Source organism: Prunus mume, linkage group LG4 (genome assembly GCF_029339155.1).
Source record: "Prunus mume cultivar Tortuosa linkage group LG4, ASM2933915v1, whole genome shotgun sequence".
NCBI lineage: Eukaryota > Viridiplantae > Streptophyta > Magnoliopsida > Rosales > Rosaceae > Prunus > Prunus mume.
The window spans coordinates 12,155,722-12,183,411 of NC_142701.1; the positions used below are offsets into that span (position 1 = coordinate 12,155,722).

A 27,690-nucleotide genomic window follows, 5' to 3' on the forward strand; every position below is an offset into this window, starting at 1 on the left:
AGCAGTAGTAAGGCTTTAGCCATTTTCCATTGATGGGATCCGTTAGTCTGCCTTTCTTGATAGAGATCAAGTGATAATAGCCGTTGTTGTATACTTCCTTGGCTGCAAACGGGCCTTCCCATTGTGGAGCAAACTTGGAAGGTCTTGAAACTTGTCTTCTCATGTGCTCAACAACTTTTAGCACGAGATGTCCTTGCTTGAAGCCTTGGGGCTTAACTATCCTGTTGTATGCTTGGGCAATTGTTTTGTGGTAAAGTGCCATCCTTTTTTCAGCATCTACCCTTTTTTAATCCACGGTTTTGAGGTCCAATAAGCGCCAGTCTGAGCATGACTTCGCATCCCATTCAAGATCGTTGACAGATGATACTCTAGCAATGGGAGTGGTGATCTCTACAGGTGAAATGGCATCAGACCCATATACAAGTGAATAGGGCGAGAAGCCCATGATGCTTCTCGGAGCGGTGCGGTAAGCCCATAAGGCATCCGGTAGATGAATACTCTACCCATCTTCATACTCATACACCATTTTGCTCAAGATCCTCAATATAGCATGGATGGCTACAACAAGATCTGAGAGGGTAAAAGCTCCCTCACTTGCACATTCTTCCTCCCTGGATGATGCATTTTGTCTTGATTTAGAATCACCATGGGCTGGCCCGTCTTGGGAAATCATGTTATTGCTTCTGGTCTTCTTCTTTAGAGGCATTGGTGAAGATAGCAGCTTGATCCCCAACAGAGTCGCCAATTTATGTAGGGGTCTTTTTTCCAGTGCTGACGAATGGGCTTGGGCTATCGTAAAGAGAAACTGGTAAAGTTTCCCCTTGAATCTAAGTTCAAGAACCAGGCTCCAAGAAGGTTTTGAAAAGTTCGTGAGAACCTTAGAAAACAATTTGGGTATCTTTCACCAATAAGCCAACTGTACGTGGTAAGCTATTAATATAAATTGCTTGAGGAGCTTGTGGCATGGGAGCTAAGTCTTCACAAGTTTAGCAATTTGAGAGAGAGAGAGAGAGAGAGAGAGAGAGAGAGAGAGAGAGAAAAGCACGAATTTCTTTTAAAAAGAAAAGGCTGAGAACAAGAAGGAGTTAACTAAGAGGAGATTTCTATCTCTGGAAGAGAGAAAATTAAAGGAAGTAGGAGATGGGATGTCTTGAGCAAATTCCCAGTTGCTTGGTCACGCTCTGGATGATGATGTTTGCTGGGTAGAGGAAGCTCCCTTTTGTAGGCACTTAGACCAGAGTGCATGGATCACAAGCTCTTTAGGGTTCCAAGGTTTTTATGCGGCTGGACCTCTCCATGGGGGTGAGGCGCCACCTGCTGTTCTCCTTGGTTTTCAAATTAGAGCTTGCAGAGGAAAAGGAGAATGGATAGAGCATTTGTCTAAAGGGTACTCCTCCTACACATATGGATTTCCTTTGGTTCATGCAATGGTTTCTCGTTGACTGTTATGGGGCTCTGACAAGGGCTGAATACGATGTTAGATTTTTATAAGGCGTTGGGCTGGGCTTTTCCTAAGCTGCTGGAAGTAGCTCGTTTGCCTTTTTTTTGATAAGGTGTTGGGCGCTTTAACTAATATGGTTTTTTCTAATTGTTGTAGCAAACCCTTAGACATTCTCCTAAGGCATTTGGATCACTTCACTCTCTCTTATGCTTACCCATGTCCTTGGGCTCGATGAATGGGTTTAAGTTTTAATGCCCCCAAGCAACCCAAAACCTTCATTCCTTTAACCCTCAATGGGCCTTGTGAGTACTCGTACTCGTCCATACCACAACTTTCTCAGCAAGCCCCGGGTATTTACGTGGCTTGGGCCCACTCAAGCCTGTAGCATGACTTGGTATTAGAATAGCGGTCGTTTTACATGACATTGCGTGTTTATTTAGCATGCTTGTGCTTGAGTTCTATCATGCCGCAATAAGCTATGATCAGGCCAAGTAGCACCGGATAGGTTAGTAAGCGTGAATTTATAGAGCTGGTGCGTTTTGGGCCTTTTGCGTGGCGGGCGCGCATGTTTGCTTGGCGTGACGTGTGGCTCATGGCTTGTGCAGGTGCATCCTACAAGTTCTCATATGTCCCAATTGGACTCCTTTTGGGATCAAATATTTGTGCTGGGCTAAGAATAAGCCTGGGCTCAGCCTTTGGATTTTTCGGGTCTCAACAATGATTATAATTATGTTATGGCCTATAAATAGGCGTTGTATCCACTCTATGCAAGTGTGTATCAAGAGTATCAAGTGTATGAAGAGTGTGTATTTTAGTAGAGTATTTGAAGTATCAATCTTATTGAAGTTTGTCTCAAGTAAGTTTGTGTAAGAGCTCTGTGTAGCCTTCGGGCTTCACATATCCAAAATTATGTTATTTATTTAATTCGTTATATTGTTTTTCCCCCTTCATATTTAGAGTGCATGTGCAAAGCTAAATCCACCATAATTTTCAAACTGTGATAATTGTGGTATGTATTACTCTGATGTGAGACTTACACATCATGACTTGTATCATGCTAACCACACTAACAATCCAATACAATCCTAGGCACCGAAAAATTAATTTGGTAAAAGTTTTTTCATTTTGTCTTTTGTGGCTGAATATAAAAACAGGGGAGTTTTTTAGTAAGCTTTCGGTTAGCTTCTATTTCATTTCTTGGAGACTTTTATTATTCTCCCTCTCATCTCAAGTCTTCTTGCACTGCTCGTACACTTTTTCTTTATACACATCAAAAAATTTCATATTAATACACGCCTCTCTCACCAACTTTAATTTAATAGAGCATATAGACGTTTTCTATCACATTAAGTTTAATACAATTAGTTATTACATATTAATATTAATACAATTAACAAATAGCACAAAAGGATCATTAACTTTAATGCCAATGGCATATGCATATTACTAATCGAAGAAGAGCTACGTACATGATTTGAAGTGCATGTGCTAGGTCTTATTGATTTTACTCATAAAAAAAGAATTGATCTAGAAAGAAAATTGAGGAAACTAATACATCCTAACTCCCATTATTTGATCTAGGTAAGCAATAGTTCAGCTACCTAACCGAGGGATTTGTTAACTCAATGGAATTTGTTAACTCAGTTTCATGGGTCTGCCTTGTTCCAGCAATCTCTGTTGCCAAACTCTCCTTTAGTTCCACCACCACCTGACTCATGGTTGGCCTTTTTATAGCATTTGGAGATACACATGCCATTGCTATCTCCACAGCCTTCCATACAGCGTTCGTGTTGAAGTGTCTCTCCAACCTCGGATCAACGATGCCGTAAATGTCTCCTTCTGCAAGCATGGAGCTCACCCACCGACTGATGTGAACTCTTTCATGTTCCCTTGATGAGTAAACAGGTCGACAGGAGATAATCTCCAACAGCACAACCCCGAAGCTATAAACATCACTTTTCTCATTCAACCTGTTTGATATGTTGTACCTTCAAGTACAAGTTACAACCATTTGCAAATCAAACATCACATTTTTTAGTTTCTAATATTTGATTTGAATGCTCCAATTAAGGGATGAATAAACTAAAAACAAAAACAAAACAAAAAAACAAACAAACAAACAAAATTACTTACTCAGGGTCAAGGTAGCCGGGAGTGCCAGCAACGACGGTCGATACATGAGTGTCATCATTAGAGGGGAAAGTTCTGGATAGTCCAAAATCAGATAGCTTGGCTTGGAAATTTTCATTCAGCAAAATATTTGTTAATTTTACATCCCTGTGGATTATTGGCGGCTTACAGCCGTAGTGCAGATACTCCAATCCTGCATTTCAAGTTGAGACACCACATCCCAAAATTGAATTAAAAGAAAAGAAAAGAAAAGAAAAGAAATTAATAGGAGATGCTAGCTAACAAAAATATTGTTACAAATCTTTTAGTTTCAGACCTTGTGCAGCGTCTATTGCTATTTGAAGTCTGTCTTTCCAAGTCAAGATATTTGAGCTGCTACCTGCATCCATAGCAAATAAAGAGCCTAAAGTTTAGAAGTACTATGAGAAATAGTGAAATTTTGCTACTGAACATGTACTTCAAGTGCAGGCAAACCTGAAAAAAGATGTGCACGCAAGTTTCCACTGGACATGTACTCATAGACGAGCCCTATCCCAGTCTTATCATTGCAATATCCAACCAGGGTTGTCAAATTTTTGTGATGAACTCTCACAAGAAGATCAACCTGTAATCGAACAGACAAGAACATCTTAGTTTCCAACAAATTATTTGAGATCAAACCCAATAATGTTGTATTACTTTATTTAGACAAACATGCCTCCGCAAGAAATTGTTGAAATCCTTGAACTGAGGATGGTGAAAGCATCTTGATAGCTAGTTGAGTATCGTCGAGGTAGCCATGATAAACATTTCCAAATCCACCTTTTCCAAGAATCCGTTTGAAGTTGTTCGTGATCTTAATGATCTCAGAGTATGTAAACTGTCGTTTTGTTGACTCCAGTGATGTCCCAATGGTGTCTTTTGCTTCTGCAACAACTCCTAATACCATATATAGCCATAATGAAGAAGGTTATACATTAGCATTTTAGGATATACACTTTCATCCTATGTATAAAACTATATAGCCATAAATTTATGGAAGTCTTACCATGTCTTTTCCTTTTGAAACCCCACCAAGCAGCTGCTACGCATAATAAGAGGACTGAAATTCCAACGATTGACCCTACTAATGGAATAACAAAACTTTTCTTCTTCCTTTTGCAAGGAACAGCTCCAGATATATTTGGATTTTCGCATAAACTGACATAAAGATGGTTGATAGCAACGGTAGTTAAATTTTGATAATATAATAGGTACCAATGATATAGCTCCTCTGTAATATTAGAAGCTGATGTTATAATTCTCATGAAAACAGAAATTGGTTACAAAACTGGTGGAAATTTGAAGCAGGCCTCCAGCCATGGTTTTTTACAACGCACACCTTAAAGATAGCAAACCACTCTTGTTTCTGTCAATCAGTCTAATTGGAACTGATCCGGTGAGCTTGTTTTTCTCCAGGTTTCTGCAAAAGTAAATTAAACACTATATCCATCACCCTGATTTAGTTTGTAACCAAGGATTTGCAGTTTTGCCCCATATAAAAGTAACAAAAAACTCACAGGACATTTAAGTTTGGCAATTGAGACACGAAGTCCGGAATTGGTCCTATCAAGTTGTTGTTTGATAAATCCCTGAAATCAGGAGCAGCTCAACTCAGTTAAAAAAAAATGATTGTGCTTGTAAACTCATTTTACAAGTACACAGGAAGGCATATATATGCACTTACAATGTATGTATCATTTCGAGATTGGATATAGAAGCAGCTATCTCCCCTGTCAATCCGCTCGAGGACAAGTCTCTGCAGATTGCACATACCGTAACTTAATTCTTCGAAACATGGAATTTAAATGAAAAAAATAAACTGAAGATATACATACAATGTTATGATTCTTGGGGACTCATTTTCATGATAGCTACACTTTACACCTTCCCACAAGTAAGCTTGAGGGGCACATGGATCTCCTTGCCAGTTCCTTTTAATCTTATACGTTGACTTGATGTTGTTGATTGCTTCAACTAATTAAAACATTTTCAGAATCAAACAGAAAATCTCATCTAAATCAATCATATACATATAAACACTAAACTGAGAGTAATGAAAGCTAGTGCAAGGAAGAAAGACTTACTATCTTCTTGGTTTGTTTCTAACTCTAAGAATTCCTTCAATGTGTAAATCTCAATGGCGTTGAGGATGGGTGGAAGGGTAGAGTTCTCTGCCTTATGGATTGAAAAATTATATTGTCCTCTACTCAAAGCGGCAGGGCTAAAAATAGTATTTGTGTACAAGTAATTAGGAGCAAATAACTCATAAAAGACCCGCCCGTTCAGAGTAATGTATTGCAGTCTCGATTGGTTTTCTCGTAGCTTTTCAACTTCTGCAAAGTGCATGTATACATAGTATGATGCCTTGTCATCAGCAGGCAGCCAGAAGAAATCCATAGAAGCATTCGCACGTCTTGGCGTTGCAGCAGTACGCATCACAATAGAAGGTGGTTGGTAATCATTGCTAGATCCAGAGTCAATGGTCTGTGATGTACTTAATTGTGTCCAATCATCATGGTCATAGGCATACCAGAAGCGATCATGAACATCGAACGGATACCTAAATAGATTTCGATATTTCATCAGTCTCATTAGCAATTAGAAGTTGACCAGGTATATGCTCATCATCTAACTCCTAGGAGATTAGGCACTCACCTGTATCCTTCAAAATCAGTTCGACCAGTATCAAATCGCTTCTCAAGCGCCAACGACCCCACTTGTGTTGGATAAGATGCATTAAGTAAAGGCCTGAGTTCTATTGCTGATATAAATGGAACGCCGGAGCCTGTGTTTACAAGACAGACATGTATGTAGCTTCGCAGTGGGACATGTATAAGCTCTTTGTGTGCTTCTGCTACGGAAGCATTCTCAAACCGTATTGACTCCCATAAGTTAGCTCCAAGATGGAGTTCAAATTCAGGTACTTTTTCTTGGCCATCATAATTCCCATAAACAAAACTTGCTCTGATCAAATATTTGATGCCACTTGTGACGTTTATGTTGTAGCAGTTCCTGGTTCCTTCAGGGAAGCTCCTTAGAGACCAGTAGGGTTGTTGATAGTCATCTCTAAAGTCATTCAACACGGATTTACTTTCACCGGTGTCTATGAAGCTTGCGTCTGAAATGTAGCGAATTTTTGTTTTCGTTTCGGTATAGGTAACTTTCTGCAGGCCACAATCTATGCTAATGAATTCTGAGATAGACACACACATACAAAAAGACAGAGAAGCCTTCATTAGCTATGTATATATTATAGATAACATTATTTCCTTCAAAATATTCCTACCTGATTGATCATCCTGGGCATGAACTAGGAGGAGCATAAGAGCAAGGCCACCAAGCAATGGAAGGCGGAATGGCTTGAATGTTTGCGACATCCTTCAACTTTGGGAAACCAGATTAATATTTGTTATCATTTTATACAATCGGAATTGCTATTCAAAGTCTAAAGTTGAATGACATTATAAGGGTAAAGTCGTATGCGAAATATTCTCCGCAAGTCTTACCATTCATACCTATCTTTGATAAAGAAAAACAAATTAATGACGAATTGTGTATGTGTTTTGTGCAATTGTCTTTTCTGTTACAAGTATTTTCATATTTCTCAGAAAATTAATGCTCTTCAATTATTTCTTTTAAAATAATTGAATAAGTGATAACCACGATGAAGGGAACTTTTCTCGTTCAATAATTGTGAAATGGGAAATCCGTACGAAAATTCAATAATAATATTTTATTGGGGAACATAAATCTGCGTAGTCTTTAGTCCAGAGCAGGGGTTCAATTGACTTGGGTCTCATGTTGACATGTTCTGTAGTTAATTTATGACCAATTCCCTTTGACTTTTGTGGAAAATTTTGCATGCGTTTGAAAGACAGTGGGTCTACGGAAGGCTTGTAAAATACGGAGGAAGACTTCCACATGAATATGACCTAGTGGTAAATATATTTTATTTTATTTTTGTATGCAAGAAAGTTGAAATTACAAACTTGGGGTGATAGTACCCGCCTAAGAATTTCCCCCGAAACCGAGGCGAATCCCGTCTTCATGCCGACATCAACCCGATGCCAGACCCACTTACTAAAAACCGAGACTTTCTACCAAAATTTTGGCATAGTTTCCCCTGTAAAATACACAAACCCAACAAATATTCAACCTGCATAATGTACATAATATAAATCCCAACCGCAAGCATGCTTTCAACATACAACAATCCAAACTAAAGTGGCCTCCGGCCTCAAGTAACAACCTAACATGGGCGATAACAGAGCATCTAACAGAATTAGTTTACAAGAACAGTTTGAGTATAAGGAAATTGATAATACCTGCAGGATGACTCAAAATGCCTAGAGGAGGGTGAATAGGCCAATTTAAGATTCTAATCAAATAAATAAAAATAAACTTCGGTAGCAGGATTGATATGGCTTATCAATCCTGTAACGTGCTGGGCATAAAATAAAAGAACACGCAGAGAATTATTTTACGTGGTAAAACCCCACCTCTGGGGAAAATTCACGGGACTCCTCAGTCCAACACAAATCCACTATAGAACGATGATTACAAGAAGTACTCACACACTTATCCTAGACACATTCTAGATAATGTTTACCGACTTCTTCGTAACTCAACTTCCACGGGATGATCTTCGACACTCCTTATGTTGAACGCAATACTGGCCACGATTGCTTCAAGCTCACCGGAGGAAAACCGCCACCACGGTCTTGGTGCCCTCAACCGTATGAGTCACCGACGTGCATATGAATGCAATATGAATGATGAAAGGATTTGATAAATCACAAAGTAGACAAGGAACACTTGATGATTTATCTAAGAAAAATAAGAACTCCAGCTTTCACAAAAACAGATTCAATATATTCAAAAACTCATGCGTTGAAAAAAGCACATCATGAAAAGGAACAACAATCCTTTTTATTCAAAGCCAGTTTCTCTACCTGGAGAGAAACCCCACGTCACTACACTTCCAATGCAACTATAAGACCCATTCAACTAAGACTTCTAACCTGATGCAATATGAACACCCAATTAAGCTATTCAACTATGACTATTTGTTGTGAATCAATATGGGCACAAAATGAAGAACGTCAAAAACCATTGAGACCACTAATACTATATAATTCGTCAACTTATGCAAGGATTGTTATTTAAGATAACAATCTTTATCAAAGAGATCAAATAGGTATCAATGAAATGTCCTTTTCAAGTCAAGGATGAAAAATAGTATTTTAACTTAAATCAAAATAGAGTCCAACTAGGAAAGTAATCTCAAGAGATAAAATCTAATCCTATTAAAAATAAGATTAAGATAAAAATACTTTGAGTGAAAAAAAACTCCAACTAGGAATCCTATAATGAATGCATGATTATGTCATGAATTACCTGAAGTCAAGTTTCTCATATCGGTCAAGTCATGCCTCGGATGTATGGGGTTGAATGAGTTGTGCCAAAACATCCAGTAAACAAGTCTAGGAAATGACAATACAAATTTCATACTAACAGAAATTACACAGAGCCTAACTACACATGAAACGATTCGGCCTCGAACACCGCCTGAAAGCTTCCAATAGCAACTACTGCCTGGGGGACGCAAAACAGAAAATATGTGAGTGGACAAAAACAAGATTTGTATTTAAAACAACATAATAACCCCACCGTGTAAAAATAATGCTCAAGCATGCAATTTCACAATTCATAAACCAAATACTCAAAAACATTAATCTCAAAAATCCAATGATCCCGAAATCTCAAACCACAACTCCATTCCCAAAGTTATACAACTCTTACCAGCCCACCACATACATATATATATATATATATACATAAATATAAATATAACATATACTTCTCTCCATACTAATGTTCCGGGGAAACAATCCAACTGAGGGATTATTTGGCTAGTATGCATGATTTCCAGGTGTTAATCTGCGTCTAGGGATGAACGGTCCAATCGGGGGACGAAACTCCATAGCTCACACGTCGGCACTGCCAACGACATGTGTAGCTCACATATCCAATATCAAGTCCTACGCGTGCAGACGACATCATCACACACCGGCACTGCCAACGACATGTGTGATGAATCAAGCAATATACATACTCTTCCCATATGCCGGCACTGCCAACGACACGTATGGGAAGTGTCTCACACACCGGCATTGCCAACGCGCATGTGAGACCCACGATCTCATGTTCTTCCCACACGCCGGCACTGCCAATGACACGTGTAGAAAGCCTAGTAACCAGGGGATGGTACTCACCGAGCATACTCATACATCTCTCAACCATCCCTCAAACTCAATCTTGTCATAATCTCACATCAACAACCCAAAACTCCATATCAAAATACTCACAATACTCAGATATATCCAAATCCAAAATATATTGCCAATGCTTATAAGAATATCAAAATCCATCAACCAAATATTTATTAAATCACATATACCATTTAAAACATATGCACAAATATTTTATCAATTAAAACCATGCGCATGCTTGAAAAACAAAGTCCACTCACAGGTAATCCCAAGCTGCCTGGCCCCGAGAAGGTCCTACCTGCTGAGTACGATCGACCGGAGCACCTATTTCGAGATACGAACTCTTAATTAATATAACGCACTTCGAAACGAAAATCACAAAAGAAAATACTAAAATCCCCAAGTTCCCGGTGCGTGTACATAGAATGAGGTATCCTAGGGTCCGATTACAGATTTGGGAATTGCTCACAAATGAACGGTTATCGCTAACCCACAAACTTTGAATTATTGAATCGGGACATTCGGGACTCTGATTCACGATCCGCGAATTCCTATAGGGTTCTAAGAGTACCTAGATCAACATACTTCAATTTGGAAACAATCCAACAGTCAGAACCTATCGAACCCGGATAACACACAATATGCGAAATTCGTTCGATAGTCAAACGACGTCCGAATTGAGATTCGCAAAATCCTACGCATCAGTCTTGCTGGATTGATTTTGTTGGGTTTGGTTTGTTTTTTGTGAGCGTGGAAAATTTGTCATTTGTGGCATCAATAATGCGTCATTTGTGGAACCAATAATGCGTCATTTCTGCTATCAATAATGCGTCATTTCCTTATGAATATTCAATATACTTAGTTGATTGTTTTTTTTTTTATTGTTTTTTTTTGGGGGGTTGGAAAATTATGAAATGTAGGTAAAGATCATAAACTTAGGCTTAATGGCAATAGGAGTAAGCATTTGGAGAGGATATTGGGTGAAGTTTTGTAATTGCTGGTTTGAATTACATTTGTGTTCTTAGTTGAACATGTTGGTTCTAATGTAATTTGGGTTGGGTTGGTTTCTAGGTTTGTGAATTAATTGAGGTTGGGATTGGGTGGCATTGCTTGCCCCATTTTGATTTGGTTTAAATGAACTATCAGATTTTAAAATTAATTGTTTATGTACTAATCTAAATTTTCAATTCGCTCAGAAATTTCTTCATCGTTCTCATCGATTCTCCATCTTTCCTACATATTTTAACAACTTCGTACACATTTCACACAGTTTTAAAACCCGCAGCATCCCGCGGGCAACTTAGCTAATCATTAACTAGTCTTCAGTTTGAACTTTCTTCATGTACAGATAAGAGTAGAGTTGTGGACGAACCATGACTTGACTTGGTGGCAGCTTCTGTAGAAGTGGCCGGTAAATACCACCTAATTCTTCCCCATGGAGATCGTGTTTTACAAGTCTTCCCCAAACCCCACGGTATGCCAAGCGAAGCCCAAATTTCCACACAAGTTTCTCAGCAAATGGGTCATCACCGTATACAAGGTGATACGGTCCTTTTGACATGGATGGTTACGCGCATATAATTGATGACCAATTTGCTGAGAAACTTGTGTGGAGATTTGGGCTTCACTTGGCATACCGTGGGGTTTGGGGAAGACTCGTAAAACACGACCTCCATGGGGAAGAATTAGGTGGTATTTACCGGCAACTTCTACAGAAGCTGCCACCAAGTCAAGTCACGGTTCGTCCACAACTCTGCTGTTATCTGTACGTGAAGAAAGTTCAAACCGAAGACTAGTTAATGATTTGGTTGGTCAAAACTTCAAACATGCACGTAGGTCCAAATAAAAAAGAAGAAAGGTAGTTAATGCCTTGACTATAAATTTCATTTGGAGCAATGCTTCACTTACATTCCCAAACCGAATAAACTTTTTAAGAACCTCACAGCGAAAGTAATACTGTCTCCTCATGACTTTTTAACATCTTTCAGAGCTGAAAATAGTGAAAGCATATCAGAATATTCAATTATTTTAGCCCTAAAAGTAGTATTTTAGAAAATATCTCTGTTTTGAAGTATCAAAATTTTGTTGCTTAGTTATTAGCTCACGCATTTTCATCAAATGTCCCATAAAATAATTCTGGAATAGATTTTTTATTTATTGTAATTACCCAATTAGATTTTGTTTTATAAATGTATTTATTATTTTAAAATAATTTGTGGGTCTCTTTATATTGCCACATCATGAGTTAACCGATTTTTTGATAGTAGATTGACGGTAGATATGAAAATGAAAGGAAATTGAATTTTATGTACGAAGTTGATACCAAAAAGACTTTATGTAGCAAACTTTGAATTTCATGTACGAAGTTGGAAGACTTTATGTAGCAGACTTTATTGTAGATCCTGACCGTCCATAAATCATGGCACATATGGACCATGAACAATGATCATCAGTATCATGGGAGAACTGTTCCAACTAATTATCTCTCAAAACATAAATAGAGAGAGCTCATCAAATTTTGACTCGCAATGTATAATCAATGCTAGCTTAGCAACCCAATTTGAATGATGCTCTTCATCATGCATCCTTTTTTTAATCTAATTGCGGACCAACCATGACTTGGCTGTAACCCTAGTTGGTAACTTATGCACAGAACAAAAAATTCTACCAATTATAACCAAAAGAAATTACAAACAAGTGTTCGTGCACAAATTAACTAAAGTTTTTACACCACTTGAAAAATGGACTTTTGAGACATGAGACAAAAAGCGTAGGCTTGACTTATGTTATTTTTATATATAAAAGGATATCCATTCAACACAAAACACTTACTTAAGTTTGTGTCTTTATTGCTTCCCTTGTAGTCATGTCGTGGACGTCCAAGCAACTCCTCTTTCTGGTTGCTGGTTTCGCTCTTAATCTGATGCTGCTTGTTCATTCCCAAGATGATCAATCAGGTAAATATATCAGCAGCAAGAAAATATAAATCGTTAATTTTGCTAGCATAGTATATAGCTAGGATATATACCTCTCTTTTTTACATATATGTGTTTATATATCTCAGGGTTCATTAGCACAGATTGCGGCCTCCACACAGATTCAGGTTATTCTGAAAAGAATACTCGCATTAACTACATTTCTGACGCAACCTTCATAGACACCGGTGAAAGTAAATCCATAATATTGTCTAGAACTCAGGCCTTTACCTAATGCATCTTATGAAATGAAAACGGGGTCATTGGCACTTGTCTACCGATATGACACGGGCCAAACACCTAATAGGACAGGATATAGGTGAGTCATCTCCTAGCTAGCTATTGTAGAAACTGATTTTTCATTAAGGAAGTTGAGGTTCCACCCCAAAACCAATTGGCAATGGGAGGAGTAGCCCAACTCCTTCTAAACCCAGGCTCGGTCCCTTAACATTTCAATGTGGGACAAATACTCTCAACACACCCCCGCACGTGTGGCGAACTTTCAAGCCTAACACGTGAACAACACATATTGGGTGACGTGGGAGCACGTGTGGCCGTTGGGCCCAACACATGAAGCCTTGCTCTGATACCATGTAGAAACTGATTTTCCTTTAAGGAAGTTGAGATTCCACCTCAAAACCAATTGGCAATGGGAGGAGTAGCCGAACTCCTTATAAACCAAGGCTCGGTCCCTTAACATTTCAATGTAGGACAAATACTCTCAACAACTATGAGTTATGTGTGTGTGTGTGTGTTCGCAATCTTTGAAACTTTTAATTTTGATTATATTCTGATGGAACATTGGCTTTAATTAGGTATCCATACGATATTCTTGATTGATTCTGGTATGCCTATAATGACCTCGATGATTGGACACAATTAAACACCTCATCCACCATCAACCCTGAATCTGACGACCAACTTCCATCTGTTGTTATGAGTACTGCTTCAACGCCAAAAAATCCACGTGATTCCTTGAGTATTATTCTCTCGTTGCTAGACAAAGATGCTGAATATTACGGTTACCTGCACTTCGCAGAAGTTGAAAGCCTCCAACTCAACCAATCTAGATGGCAATACGTTTTTAGGGACAGAGGCCTCAGTTATGGGCCATTTGCTCCTCAATACTTGTCAAGAACTACCATTTACAGCCCTAACGCTTGGAGCACTGAAGGAGACGATGTTAATTTTTCAATTACCAGGGCTGAGAACTCTACCCTTCCACCTATCCTCAATGCTTTCGAGATTTATATGGTTAAACACTTCGTAGAAGCAGAAACAAACCAAAAAGATGGTAACCACTAACTAATTAGTTCTTCCTTACACAAGTGGCTTCCTCTCGTCTAGTACCTTACCAGTATGGAAGGGTACATATGAATTCTTCTGATGAAATCTTCTGTTTGCGTGTGAAAATATTAGTTGATGCAATCGCATCGATCAAGTCAACTTATAATATTAAAAGAAATTGGCAAGGAGATCCATGTGCCCCTCAACATTACGTTTGGCACGGAGTAAAGTGTAACTATCAAGAATTTGAGTCACCAAGAATCATATCCTTGTAAGTATATATGGCCTCAAACAAACTTCCCCTGATATTTGATTTAATTCTACCTCATGTGTTCACTAGTGAAGTTACAAAACATACAATCAGGGACTTGTCCTCGAGTGGCTTAACAGGACAGATAGCTGCTTCCATATCCAATCTCACAATGATACAGTCTTCGTAAGTATATATGTCTTACTGAATTTGCTAAACGAGTACTTACCAATGTAATGAGAAGGTAGACAATCAGTTTAATTTAAATGAATTGAGCTGCTCATGATTTCAGGGATCTATCAAACAACAACTTAACGGGACCAATTCCAGAATTTTTGTCTAAATTCCAGGGAGTTTTACCATCTGATGGCCTCCCTTGTCCTCCAGGGAGGTTTTCATAAATTATTGTTGATTTAGTTTTGCTCTTTTGTGACTTAGGCTATTTGTCTCGGCTCTCTGTTTGGAGCTTAGTTTAGCCTTTGTCTTGTTTGTTGTGTTTTGTTGGCGCTGTTTAGGCGTTTAGTTAATGAAGATCTTATTCAGACCAAAAAAAAAAAAAAAGTTATTTGGTTATATGTCTAAAGTACTGTAAATGCTTAGTTTGTTAGAAAGCATTGTGATAGATTTTATCTTTGCAGAAACTTGGAGAAAAACAAATTCACAGGCTCGGTTCCGGTAGGACTGATTGAAAGAAAGAATAATGGTGTTCTATTATTAAGGTATGCCTTTCGTAGTAAATCAAGCCCTTCAAATTCAGTGTTTGGCTCACCCTAAAATTGAGTCTTTTCTATTTTAATTTGGACAAACTACAAAAAGACCCCCCAAACTATATATAGGGTCAGTTCAAGTTCATATACACACCTTTGGGGACATTTACAAGTACATAGTCAAAGTCACGAAAAATGCCACCCAAGCTGTTTGGTTGCTGTAGTGGGGGTTTGAGGGGGGTGGGGTTTGCAACGGGGTGGCTTCAATGGTGGTTGGAAGGGGTGGGTTGCTGATGGCGTCGTTGGTTGGAGGAAGGAAGATATTTTTTGTCTTCTTTTTTCTTTTTAATTTTTAAAAAGTAAAGAATCTTTTTATTGTTTGTTTGTCCATCCAGAGTTCCATGTCATTAAAAATGGGGCCCATGTTGACACATCAACATTTAATAGACTTATTAACGGTTTGTGTAACGGAGGGGTAAATTTGTAGGTTTTCCGTGACTTTGAGTATGTACTTGTAAATCCCCCCAAACTTGAAAATAACCTTATAGTTGGGGGGTCTTTTGTATTGTCCTTTTAATTTTCTATTAACATATCATAAGTGTTTTCTATTTTAATTTTCAAATATCCTTAGAATCCAAAGTTATGTAATTATCAGGTATTTCCTTAGAATCTAATTATTAAGAGTTTTATAACATTTATATTTTATAAAATCAGTGATTAGAATTTATCAAATCTAACTGCAGTTTCCAAACATTTGATCTCAGTTTGTGCGATAATCCACATCTATCTGGGAATGGTTCTTGCAAATTAAAGAAGAAGCACAATTTCATTATTCCCATAGTAGTGCCAACCGCTGGAATTTCCATCCTCTTGTTAGTTGCAGTAGCTATCTGGTGGTGGAGCCTAAAAAGGAATAGGCAAGAGGGTAAGACTTCCAATATTTGTTAAAGTAATTTCTTTCGGCGATAAATGATGAAGACTGAAGGTTTTGGTTGTATAAGATACATGCTCATTAAACTTGTCATGTTCTTAGGAGGAGATGTCAGAGATGAAAAAGCCAGCCCTCAGTATGGGTCATTAGATTCAACAAAGAGACAGTTTACGTATTCTGAGATACTAATGATGACCAACAACTTTGAGAGGGTTCTTGGCAAAGGTGGATTTGGAAAGGTTTATCATGGCTACATGGAACATACTCAATTAGCTATAAAGATGCTTTCAGCATCATCTGTTCAAGGGTTCCAACAATTTCGTGCAGAGGCAATGTTTGTCAAATCAAATAAATAACACAATGTCTTGAGCTCAATCTTATGTAATGAATTGACATGTGTTTATTTGTGGCTTCTTAAACTTCGGGTTAATCTTCTTATGAGAGTTCATCATAAAAACTTGACAAGCCTTGTTGGATATGCAATGACGAAACCAACGTAGGGCTTGTCTACGAGTATATGGCCAATGGGAACTCATTGAACCATCTTTCAGGTTTGACTACGAGTAGTACTTCCAAATTTTTGGGAACTCTGTAACTTAATTCTTGCAGCACCGTATGATTGGAGCTCCTTTGTTCTTCTGTTCTTCTTATGGTGCAGATAGCAGATCAAGTATCTTGACTTGGGAAGATAGAATAGCGACAGATGCTGCACAAGGTCTGCAACTAATAAAATGATTTCCATGATCCTTTTCTTACCAAGAATCTCTTTTATTTGTTTGAAGTTTTGTGTGAGCAATGTAAGAATTTTAAAATGCAGGATTGGAGTATCTGCATTGTGGTTGTAAGCCGCCTATAATGCACAGAGATGTGAAATCAACAAACATCTTGCTGAATGAAAATTTCCAAGCCAAAATATCTGATTTTGGACTGCCTAGAAATTTCCCTACAAATGATGGAACTCGTGCATCCAGCCTTCTTGCTGGCACTCCTGGCTACCTTGATCCTGAGTAAGTATTTCAAACTTTTAATTTTCCCATTATCATCTTTACTGGTACTTAAATTCACAACAAGTCTTGGAAGCAAACACAAATTAACTAAAACAGCAAGAAGAATTAGGAAAGTAAAAATAAGTGGACATTTTAGCAAAGTCCTTTGCATCAGAAAATGTGATCTGATGAGTTCCATGTATGGTTTGGCTTGCAGGTTCTACCTATCAAACAGGTTAAATGAGAAAAGTGACGTTTATAGCTTTGGGGTTGTGCTGTTGGAGATTATCACAAGCAGACCGGTTTTAAAAAGGACGCATGAGAGAATTCACATAAGTCAATGGGTTGGTTTCATGCTTGCAAATGGAGACATTAACAGCATCGTCGATCCTAGGTTAGAGGGAAATTTCAATACCAACTCTGTCTGGAAAGCTGTGGAAATAGCAATGGCATGTGTATCCGTAAATGCCATTAAGAGGCCAAGCATGAGCCAAGTAGTGGTGGATTTGACGGAGTGTTTGGCAACAGAATGTGTTCGAACAAATCATAGCTGTGTAACTGAATTCAATAATTCCAATGAGTTAATGGCTGACAATTCGATCGTTAGGCTAACTCCCTCCGTGAGGTAATACTGGTACTAGTACATAATGCTTCTGCTTGAGTTCCATTGTGCCTCTGTAGCTAATCATGAAAAGAAGCATGAATTTGGGCTCTTGTTTTGGCTCTGTTCTAGACTTCTAGTATTGATACAAGTTCTTCACATAACAGAAGTTAGGCTTCATCTCCCAAGTTTGTAATCTTCCATATTTCCCGGATGTTATTCAAGTCCATGAATTAGGCTTCTCGTTTGAGCTCTGTTCTTGTATTAACTTAAGGTCATATTACCATAAATATTAGGACCAGTCTCCAGAGTTTTCAATTTTCTTGCGTATTCTTATGTTTACATTCTCTAGTTTTAATTTTAAGTTTAATTTTTTTGTAAAGCTCAATGGTAGGAGGGAAATTTTATTAAAAACTAGAAAAAAGTAGGAAACTTAACATGTGATTCCAATTGCAACTATCCTCAATCAAGACCTTATGAATAATGTCTAGAGGCATTTCAAACCACTCGTAAGCTTGATCGATTTACTGGGACAAACTCATGGGGCTCTTTGTTAAGTTTCTAATTCAAGTACATCCCTACCCGCACCAATTACACAACCTGAAAACCAAGCATCAGTTTGAGAATCTCAGATGTGCGAGAAAATTTCTAATACAAAAAGAGTTGACAATTACACCAGTCTTGACAGGACCCGCCCCGAATTTCCGGAACCCGAGACGAACCCTATGGAATTCCCGACATCACCCCGATGTCGGGCCCACTTCTGAAAACTATATCCTCTTTCTCTTAAAAGAGTAAGGGCACGAGACTTTTCTGCCTAAAATTCGGCAGAGCCTCCCCTGTAAATTGAACATTCCCCAAATGTTCAACCTGCATAAAACACATTTGATATAATTCAACTGGCAGCATGCCCAAGATAACAACATGCAATTCATCTAGTTGGCCTCCGGCCTTCAAATATTCCGAAATAGAACTGCCAACAAAGTTCCTTAAACAAAAAAATACCTTAAACAGGGCAAAAATAAGTTCAAACACACTCATGAATGCCGAAAGCAAATCTCACCACTAACTTTCCCAATCTCAACATACAAGACTAAAGTTTAGCCCACGGCTGCACCTAGGCGCTATCCTAGGCTGCCTACGTACCCTACTAAGGGATCAAGCCACACGTAGTTCTTTCCTAAAACCTTTTTTGTTTAAGTTACAACTCACCAAAACCTCCCCATACGCCGAAACATCCAAATTCACGTATGAGGCCTGTCTGCACGCCGGATAAACCTACGACACGTGGGACCTCATCATCATATCACAATAGCCCCTCATATGCCGGTACTATGACTAACGATGCATATGGGGTCTGTCAACACGCCGGCTACTCCTACGACACGTGCGACCTCACACAATCACATATCTCCCCATATGCCGGGACATCCAAGGCCATGTATGGGGTCTGTCAACACGCCGGCTACTCCTATGGCACGTGCGAACTCACATAATCACATATCTCCCCCCATACGCCAGGACATCCACGGCCACGTATAGGGTCTGTCAACACGCCGGCTACTCCTACGACATGTGCGACCTCACACAATCACAGGATGGTACTTACAGAGGGAAATCAATATCCGGGGAGGTACATAGGGTTGTGCGTATAGCACTTCAAACTGAAATTCTAAACTCTTTTTATACCTTTATATATACACATAAATATATATAAATATATAATCCTCCATTTCATAAACCTCAACCCTGGTATAGCATCCGATAATCCCCCAATTTAAATAATATAATAATATCCTAAATTCACATAATCCACACATTCAAACAAGACTTGCCACTACGGTCATTTAAATCTTCCAAGGAAGGTAACACTACCTAGGAAGTCTCATGGTCAACCCAAGGTCAAACTACCCAACCTTGGTCAAATGGGCCCGCAGGGCCCACGACCTCCAAATTCTGATCCGAAAGTCCCTATAGGTTCTACAAGGCCTAGGACATATGTCTTGCACGTTTGGTCCAGATCGGACGGTCGGATCGCTCACGATTGCACGATCGGACGGTTACTGAAACCCTAGCCCTAGGGTTGGCATTCACGGAGTATCAGGGACTCTGTTTTACGATCCGTCGAATCCTATATGATCCTAGGAATGTCTAGATTAACATATTATCAATTCAGGACCATCCAACAGTCCAAACCTAGCAAACCCGAATAACGTGCAAAATGCGATATCCATTTGGGACTCTAACGGTATCCAAATTGGGATCCAAGCACACCTACGGGCTCGTGACAACCTGAGGATCCCAGCTACAATGCCCATGAGCCGCCACACGCGCCGGCAGCGCGTGGATGTCCAAAGTGATTACCCTTCATTGGAAAATCTCCAAATCTCAACTCAAGACTCCTACCCTAGGTGAAACACTATATTTGGAGTCACTTTTGTTCTTGGGCATACCCCAAAAACTGACTAGAAGTGGCCGGAATCTCCCCACGAAATTCGGCCGAAATCCAATTCGTAAATCGAGTTGCCTACGCTACAAATTGATCAATTCCTACCCAACAGGAAGCTAGAGCTCGGAAAATAGATGAGAAACCATACCTCACTCGTCGGGATCGGTGGCGGAAGAGAGAGATAGAGCCGTGAAGTTTCAAGAGAAAACCGGCCCGAAACTCGCGTTTTCCGAAAGCTGGAGCGACGGGCGATGTTGGGGAAGGGCTAGGCCTTGACGGCGGGGCTGAGCTGGTCCTTTCCGCTACCATGGATGGTGGCCGGAGTTTCAAAGAGAGAGAGGGAGGGGCTGCCGTCGGGGAGAGAGAGAGAGAAATGAGGGCATTTCTGACTTTTTATCAAAAATCCCTTTTCCATATAATTACGATCGTGCCACTGAGTTTCATTCAATCGTAACTCTCTCGTTACAACTCCGATTCGAGCTCACTTAGTGTCTACGGACTCATCTCATCGTGCTCTACGCAACGGTACAGCCGGAATTCCCAAATTCCTTCCGAATAAGAAATAACCAAATTACCCCTATCCCCAGGGTATATTCATAATTTCGCTCAAATTATTTAAAACAGGGGATAAATTTGGAGTCAAGGTGTTACAAGTCTTACTCATGGAAAATGTCCAATGGGTGAAATTAATAATAATCAATGGGCTATTAACAATTGATCATGGGATAAGAACTTTCATTCTAGAATCAACTTAATTATAATTTAGCCACTCTAGTTGGCCAGTGATTGAAGCCTAATATATTATATCAATGGGAAATTTGTGTGCATAATATATTTCGGGTTAATGACCTAAATGGTTCCCCAACTATCGCGAAATTATCATTTTGGTCCACCAACTAAAATTTTCAATTCAAACGTCCTTAAACTTTTTATAATGTACCAAAATTGTCCTTCCGTCAAAGTTTTTGTATTATTCCGTTAAATATACTCACCTAAAAATACGGTTTTGTCCCTCGATTTAATGGAATAATACACAGACTTTGACGGAAGGACGATTTTGGTATATTATAAAAAGTTTAAGGATGTTTGAATTGAAAATTTTAGTTGGTGGACCAAAATGATAACCGTACGATAGTTGAGAGACCATTTAGGTCATTAACCCATATATTTCACATACGACTTTTTCGACGTTTCGACAGTGACTAGCTAGCTAGCGTGCAGCAAAGATATGTATACCAAACCATTCTAGTGCTAATAACACTACTACATTTTAGTCTTTGCGCGACGAAAGGATATTCGTCGCGCAAAAATGATTTTAGTCGCACATCATTATGCGCGACGAAGTTTCGTCGCGCACAGTCCGTCGCGCAAAGTTCGTGAAGAAAGGATTTGCGCGACGAACAAATGTCATTCGTCGCGCAGTTTGCGCTACGTATAACAACTTCGTTTCAAAAACATTTGGGGACGACCTCATTGTCCGTCGCACAAATATTTGCGCGACGAAACAGCGGTCGTCGCAAAAAAACTGGGCGACGGAATTGTCCGTCGCGCGAGCTACATGAACCTTGCGCGACGACATCTTATTCGTCGCGCATACACATCTTGCGCAACAAAATTACTCGTCGCGCAAGATTAAAATATATTTGTCGATTTGTTATTTAAATGTTTTTGCGCGACGATTTACGTTTCGTCGCGCAAAAGCAATATATATTATTAAAAAAATTATTATTATTTGATTTTTAATTTTGTAAAAAAATAAATTTGGTTTTTTTATAATTAAAATGAAATTACAATAAAAAAAATTAATCGTAAAGAAAACATCTATTATATAAAATAAAATAAATGTATACAAATTGTAAAAGTAATTATAAAAATAAAAAACTAATCAAATAATGTTCCAAATCTACTTGGTCATCTGCCACATGCGGCTTGGAGGTATGGGTGTCTGCAGGGGCCGTGGTGTGCTGGGGATGCTCGGGGTGGACGGGCTCGGAGGTCGACGCACTAAAATTCGGGATTGGAATGCCGGACCGCGCGAGGGACTGCAGAATCACCGACATCCGACCCTCAAGCTCGGCAACCCGCGATGTCAAAACAGTCACCGATCGCTTGCTCGCGACGATGACCGCGGTCTAGGTTCCTCTCGGGCATTCCCATCCCCTACAATACGTTCCCGGCCTCCTCCCGAGAGTCCGATCCAACGTCTGCGTCAAAATCTGAAATCCAGCATCATGCGGAGGATCCATAGACTCGATCGGAGTCTCGGGAGGAAGTTGGGAGGCGGACTCTTGAAGAACCAACTGGCTCCTCTCCACCATCGTCGTCTGTTTAACATTACATAAAATATAAATTCAAAAATGCATATAAATTGAAAGTGTAACATAAGAATTAAAAATACATAATACTTACATGAAGGGACTCGGCCAACTCATTCCCAGGTCGAACATAAACGTCACCAAAGATGTCGATCTCTGGGAATTTCGACCCCCCCTTAATTGAACAAGAGAAGAAAAATATTAGTATGAACAAAAGAAATTAATAATAATGACGTATTAAAAATTAAATATAAATTATATTATTCTTACCCGACGCCGTGCATCCATCCTATATGAGAAGGGCCTGGAGCCGGAATGGTGAAGAAGAGTCTTCTTCTTCCTATTGCCCTTATTCACTTGGGCTTTATTCTGTTATACAAAAAATAAAACGTAATAATTGAACTATAAATAAATTAAATAATAATGAGATATAAAAAATAAAATAAACATTAAACAAATATTATTAAAAAAATACCACATAATCGGGCGCCTGAAAATGAGCGCAGAGCCACGCCCAACTATCCTCCCGCCCCTCAAGCTCCTTCGGGCAACCCTCCTGAAGAGCGACTTGCGGATCATCAAACGCCTGGAAATGGTGGTGCAAGTCGCTCTTCCACTGCTTGTACCTCTCACCGAAGAGTCTGTTGACGTACGCCAAAGTCTCCTCGTTGATGTCCTCTAAGTCGTAGTTCGTCTGCAATAAATTGATTACATACATTAAGTAATAGAAATATATAAAGTTTGAAAGAAAAATAATTAAAAGATAGGAAAAATACCGACAACTGGCCGCGAACTTGCATCTTGATCTCGTCAGGTATGACCTTCCAAGACTTCCATTACATCGGGCAATGGGTCCGAACGCACGTGCCCAATGTCGTGGGCCAAGGAGCTATGCAAGTCCGCCGTCGGTGCAGCCCGATGGCGCTCGTCATATCCTATGCTTGATACGATCGTTGGTCACCGGGTGACCTTCGCCGTCTTCACCGCCGACACGGCCCTCGGGTGTTCCTCTTGGCTGCAAAGGGATATGACAATATTGTTACATATACAATCAAATTGAACCATAAAATTCCCAATTAAAAAAATGTTTAAAAAAATGAAAGGGGAAGGGTATTACACTGTAGGTGCCCCGAGGCACCAATACAATCAGATGGATGTGGTGTCGGTGGTGGTAGCGGGCCGGTGTTGCCGCCTAGCGCTAAGAGGCTGCACCACCGAAGAAGATGATGATGCAGCCGCCTGGGATCCCCAGGACCAGCTAGCACGCAGCCCCGCTCCATCGCTTTGGAGCGAGGCGGTGATACCGGCCGAGCCGGGGCTCGAACTCGGTGTAGCCTTCACCGCCCTACGACGTCTAATCAAGTCTGACATCTGCACAATTTCATTAATCCAATGTAGCACATACAATGTCAGGAAAAAATTGAACTAACTAATTAAAATCATAGTTTGACCTAGGGTTTGCGATTTCGGAGTATCCGGGACTCCAATCCACGATCCGTCGATTCCTAAACGATCCTATAAATACATGGTACCACATACGTGAGTTTCAGCTCGATCCAACGGTCCGAACATATCAAACCCTAAAATCGCACAATAGGTTCGAACCGTTCGACACTCAAACGATAACCAAATTCCAATCCGAGCACACCTACGCGCTCGTGACAACGAAATGTTTGCACCGGGACAAAATGCCATATGCCACAGATTCACGCTCCACCACACGAGCCGGGAGCGCGTGGGTGCCCTAAGCGATAACAATCCCCGGGAAATCCTACAAATTAAGGGGCAAGGTTCCTACCCTAGGTTTTAAACATCAATTGGAGGCACTTTTGTTCTCGGACCTACCCCGAAAAACGGACGGAAGTGGCCGGAATTTCAATTTCAAAACCGGCCGAAACCTAGGGTTTCAAATTGACTACCCTATGCACACAATCAATCAAATCCTACACAACCATCAGCTAGAGCATGAAAAATAGCCCAGAAAGCATACCTCAATTGCCGGATTTGGTGCCCGGAGGAGAGAGAACAACGGCGGCGAAGATTCGGCCTAAACGGAGCAATTCACGGCGGCAGGATGGACGGCGACGGCGGAGAAGCTCCTGGGTTCGGCGGTGGCGGCGGCAGGGTCTGATTTGGGGCGGAGTAGGGGTTGAGGTCACGGCGGAGAGAAATGGAGGTTTAGGGTTCCGTTTGAGAAATTGGGGAAGAAGGAGAAGATCGCGATTTTCAGAAAACTTATTCGACTTTGCGCGACGAATACAGATATCCGTCGCGCAAAGTTCATTAAAATAACCTTTGCGCGACGCAAATGTAAACTTTTCGTCGCGCAACATTATAAAAATTTGACCTTTGCACGGGAAAAATCAATGCAATGAGATTGCGCGACGAATGCGTATTCGTCGCGCATGCTAGCTTGCCAAAAAATTTTGCGCGGGACCGACACGGGTTAAATCGCGCGCAATCTGGCTTTGCCAAGAAAAATTTAACCAAGTGTTGGAGCGGAGAGGGATGAAATTTTTTTATTGATTTTGCGCGACGAATGGGCACATATTCGTCGCAAACCGCTTTTGCCAAAAAATTTCACTAAGTGTTGGAGCGGGAGGAGGGAATTTTTTATTGATTTTGCTTGCGACGAATGGGCACATATTCGTCGCGCAAACTGGCTTTTGCCAAAAAAATTTCACTAAGTGTTGGAGCGGGGAGGAGGGAATTTTTTATTGATTTTGCGTGACGAATGGGCATATATTAAATCGCGCGCAAAGCTGGCTTTTGCCAAAAAAATTCACTAAGTGTTGGAGCGGGAGGAGGGAATTTTTTATTGATTTTGCGCGACGAATGGGATTATGTTCGTCGCGCAAAACCATACCCTAGTACCCTAAACCCTAAAACCTGTACCCTAAGCCCTAAACCCGAACTCCTGAACTAGTTTCAATGATCCAACCAGCAATCTTCTTTTTTCATAGTTCAAGATCGTATACGTCAAAAATCATAATGAATGAACATTCAGAGATTGAGTAACGGGACAAAACGTTTCGACGGTTCTAAACAAATTGTCCCGATTCAACGGTGATTTTAACTCCGATCTTGAAAATTTTTTACAGCTGCGGTTCTTGACCCTATATGAATACAGAGATGTAATTCGATCTTCAATTTCAGATATTTACAGTACAAGACATCACATAATCTTATGTTAGACTGAAGGAATGTATAAAGAAATTATTCAGTTTTTATGAATATTGTGTTTTTATGGAATACGTATTCTAGGAAACTAGTTTCAGTAATCTAGCCGTCAAATATGTTTGTTTATACTTCGAGATCTTATACGTCAAAAATGAGAAAAAAAAAACATTCAGAGCTCAAGTAACGGGACAAAGCGTTTCGACGGTTATAAGCGAAAAGTCATGATTTAACGGTTATTTTGACTCTGGTTTTGATGATTTTTTACAGCTATACTGTTCAACCCTATGTGAATACAGTGAACTACTTCGATCGTCAATTTCAACTATATACGTGTGTATATTTCAGAAATATATATATATGTATATGTTTGCGCGACGAGGTCTGTTGTTCGTCGCGCTAAAGGCACTTGCGCGACGATATTATTTGTCGCGCAAATGATAGAGTATGCGCGACGTGTACGTTATCCGTCGCGCAAAAATTGGGCGACAATTATGCCTTCGTCGCGCAAGATTATTTGCATTCACATATTATTAATCTGAAGTATTCATCATTACATATAATTAATTGTATGAAAGTATGATTTATTCTATTTTCTTTCGATTTGAGAATGGAAGGATTGTTGATAATCTTATGTTCTTTGTATTCATTTTTTCGGTTATATGGTTTTCATTTTGTAAAAGTTTTTTGTGAAAATAAATTTAAACTTTATGATACAAATTAGTTGGCTATATTTATTTACCAATGGTTTATAACTACAATTATTTTAATAATGTTTCACTTGGTATCATATATAATGTTTGGATATAACAAGTACATATATGAAAACATTTGCATTACACAAAATATGTCCACTAACATAATAAAATTACAAAAAAAATTAATCATTCATCATCTGAACTATAATAACTTTCGTTATCGTTGCTATCATCACTTTCGGTCTCCCAATCCTCTTCCTCCTCCTCCTCCTCCGCCTCCTCTATAACTACATCATCGTCGTTGCTCGGGCAAACTGCAACATCATATCGCGGAAGATCACCGAGGTCAATTGTAATTGACTGAATCGGTATTTCGATTGAAGACACTCCTTGTATTTGAAATGGCTCTTGTATAACATTAGTATCTCGAAGTGTTTCCGCATCATTTTCCATTGAAGATTCTAAACGTTGGTCAGCTACATTGTTGACGTTGTTGTCAGTTGGGTCTAGTTCTGGTATAGCATACACGTTCCTGTGATCCATCTTTTGAACAACGTTCCAACCGCTTCCGGCTTTAGGGTCATCTAGATACACAATTTGTGTTGCCATGTTTGCCAAAATATAAGGGTCGTCATCATACCAAGTTCTGTTCATGTTCACAGATAGTAAGCCATGATCGATTTTAACACTTCCCGGCCTATTTGGGTTGGTGTCAAACCATCGACACTTAAACATGATCACTTGGTATCGATCTTTGTAAAGCAATTGCACGACAGTTGTGAGTTTGCCATAGAAATCAATGTCCGTACTTTCGCCTCCACCTGGGACATGGACACCGCTGTTTTGCGTACACAACTTGTCATCTCGTGCTTCGGCCAAAAATTTGACACCGTTGACATTACAACCCGAGAACAATTCAGCGCGAATCGGGCCGAACGCCAAGTTATATAACTCATCACTGTAAGTTGGGGAATTCGATGATTTCAACTTATTCACCTAATATTATACAAAACCATTCATATGTTAGTCTGACAAAATTTATAAAAACATTTATATTTCTCAAATAACAAACACTGATAACTTACAGAATCCAAAAACCATTGTGGAAACAATTCACGGTGTTTCTGGGCAACCAAATGTGATGGATGTTCTCGCTTCATCATCTCTTCATGCTCATATAAGTATCCCATGATCTCATCACAATTGTTCAGTACGAACCAATGCGCTACCTCCATGTCATTTCTAGAAAACGACTCTCCGCGTCCAGGATCTCCGAAGGGTCGTGCGCTTTGGGCAAAAACAGAAAGTTTTTCATTTCTCATACCTCCATCATGATTGCGCTGAGGACGATTGATGTATAATTTTACTACCTGAAAATTAGATAGTTAAATTCAAGAAATAAACTTGCAAGCGCACAAGGTTAATGCAATATAGCCAAGGCAAGTACAAG

The 27,690-nt window shown here is 39.6% G+C and overlaps 2 protein-coding genes and 1 pseudogene across 3 annotated transcripts; 1 reads left to right on the plus strand and 2 right to left on the minus strand.

Annotated features, from left to right (window-relative positions):
• Nucleotides 1-2,855: 2,855 nt before the first annotated feature.
• On the minus strand, nt 2,856-7,030 carry LOC148917911 (putative leucine-rich repeat receptor-like protein kinase At2g19210). The gene is made up of 13 exons (XM_089050881.1): nt 6,879-7,030; nt 6,248-6,785; nt 5,677-6,152; nt 5,428-5,566; nt 5,277-5,348; nt 5,110-5,181; nt 4,932-5,012; nt 4,599-4,750; nt 4,269-4,489; nt 4,046-4,175; nt 3,888-3,950; nt 3,575-3,764; nt 2,856-3,429 (listed from the first exon to the last, which is right to left on the minus strand). The coding sequence occupies exons 1-13, from the start codon at nt 6,967-6,969 to the stop codon at nt 3,039-3,041; spliced, it is 2,616 nt and encodes an 871-aa protein (XP_088907007.1). The 5' UTR covers nt 6,970-7,030; the 3' UTR covers nt 2,856-3,038.
• A 5,684-nt stretch (nt 7,031-12,714) lies between these two features.
• LOC103329079 (LRR receptor-like serine/threonine-protein kinase IOS1) lies at nt 12,715-17,889 on the plus strand (annotated as a pseudogene). The gene is made up of 14 exons (XR_016126107.1): nt 12,715-12,821; nt 12,929-12,967; nt 13,056-13,158; nt 13,655-14,133; nt 14,259-14,397; nt 14,491-14,562; nt 14,669-14,767; nt 15,015-15,095; nt 15,848-16,008; nt 16,117-16,342; nt 16,439-16,565; nt 16,673-16,729; nt 16,832-17,021; nt 17,218-17,889. The product of XR_016126107.1 is annotated as an LRR receptor-like serine/threonine-protein kinase IOS1 (transcript).
• An 8,297-nt stretch (nt 17,890-26,186) lies between these two features.
• On the minus strand, nt 26,187-27,554 carry LOC148917912 (uncharacterized). Its single transcript, XM_089050906.1, has 2 exons — nt 27,326-27,554; nt 26,187-27,236 (listed from the first exon to the last, which is right to left on the minus strand). The coding sequence occupies exons 1-2, from the start codon at nt 27,473-27,475 to the stop codon at nt 26,427-26,429; spliced, it is 960 nt and encodes a 319-aa protein (XP_088907032.1). The 5' UTR covers nt 27,476-27,554; the 3' UTR covers nt 26,187-26,426.
• Nucleotides 27,555-27,690: the final 136 nt, after the last annotated feature.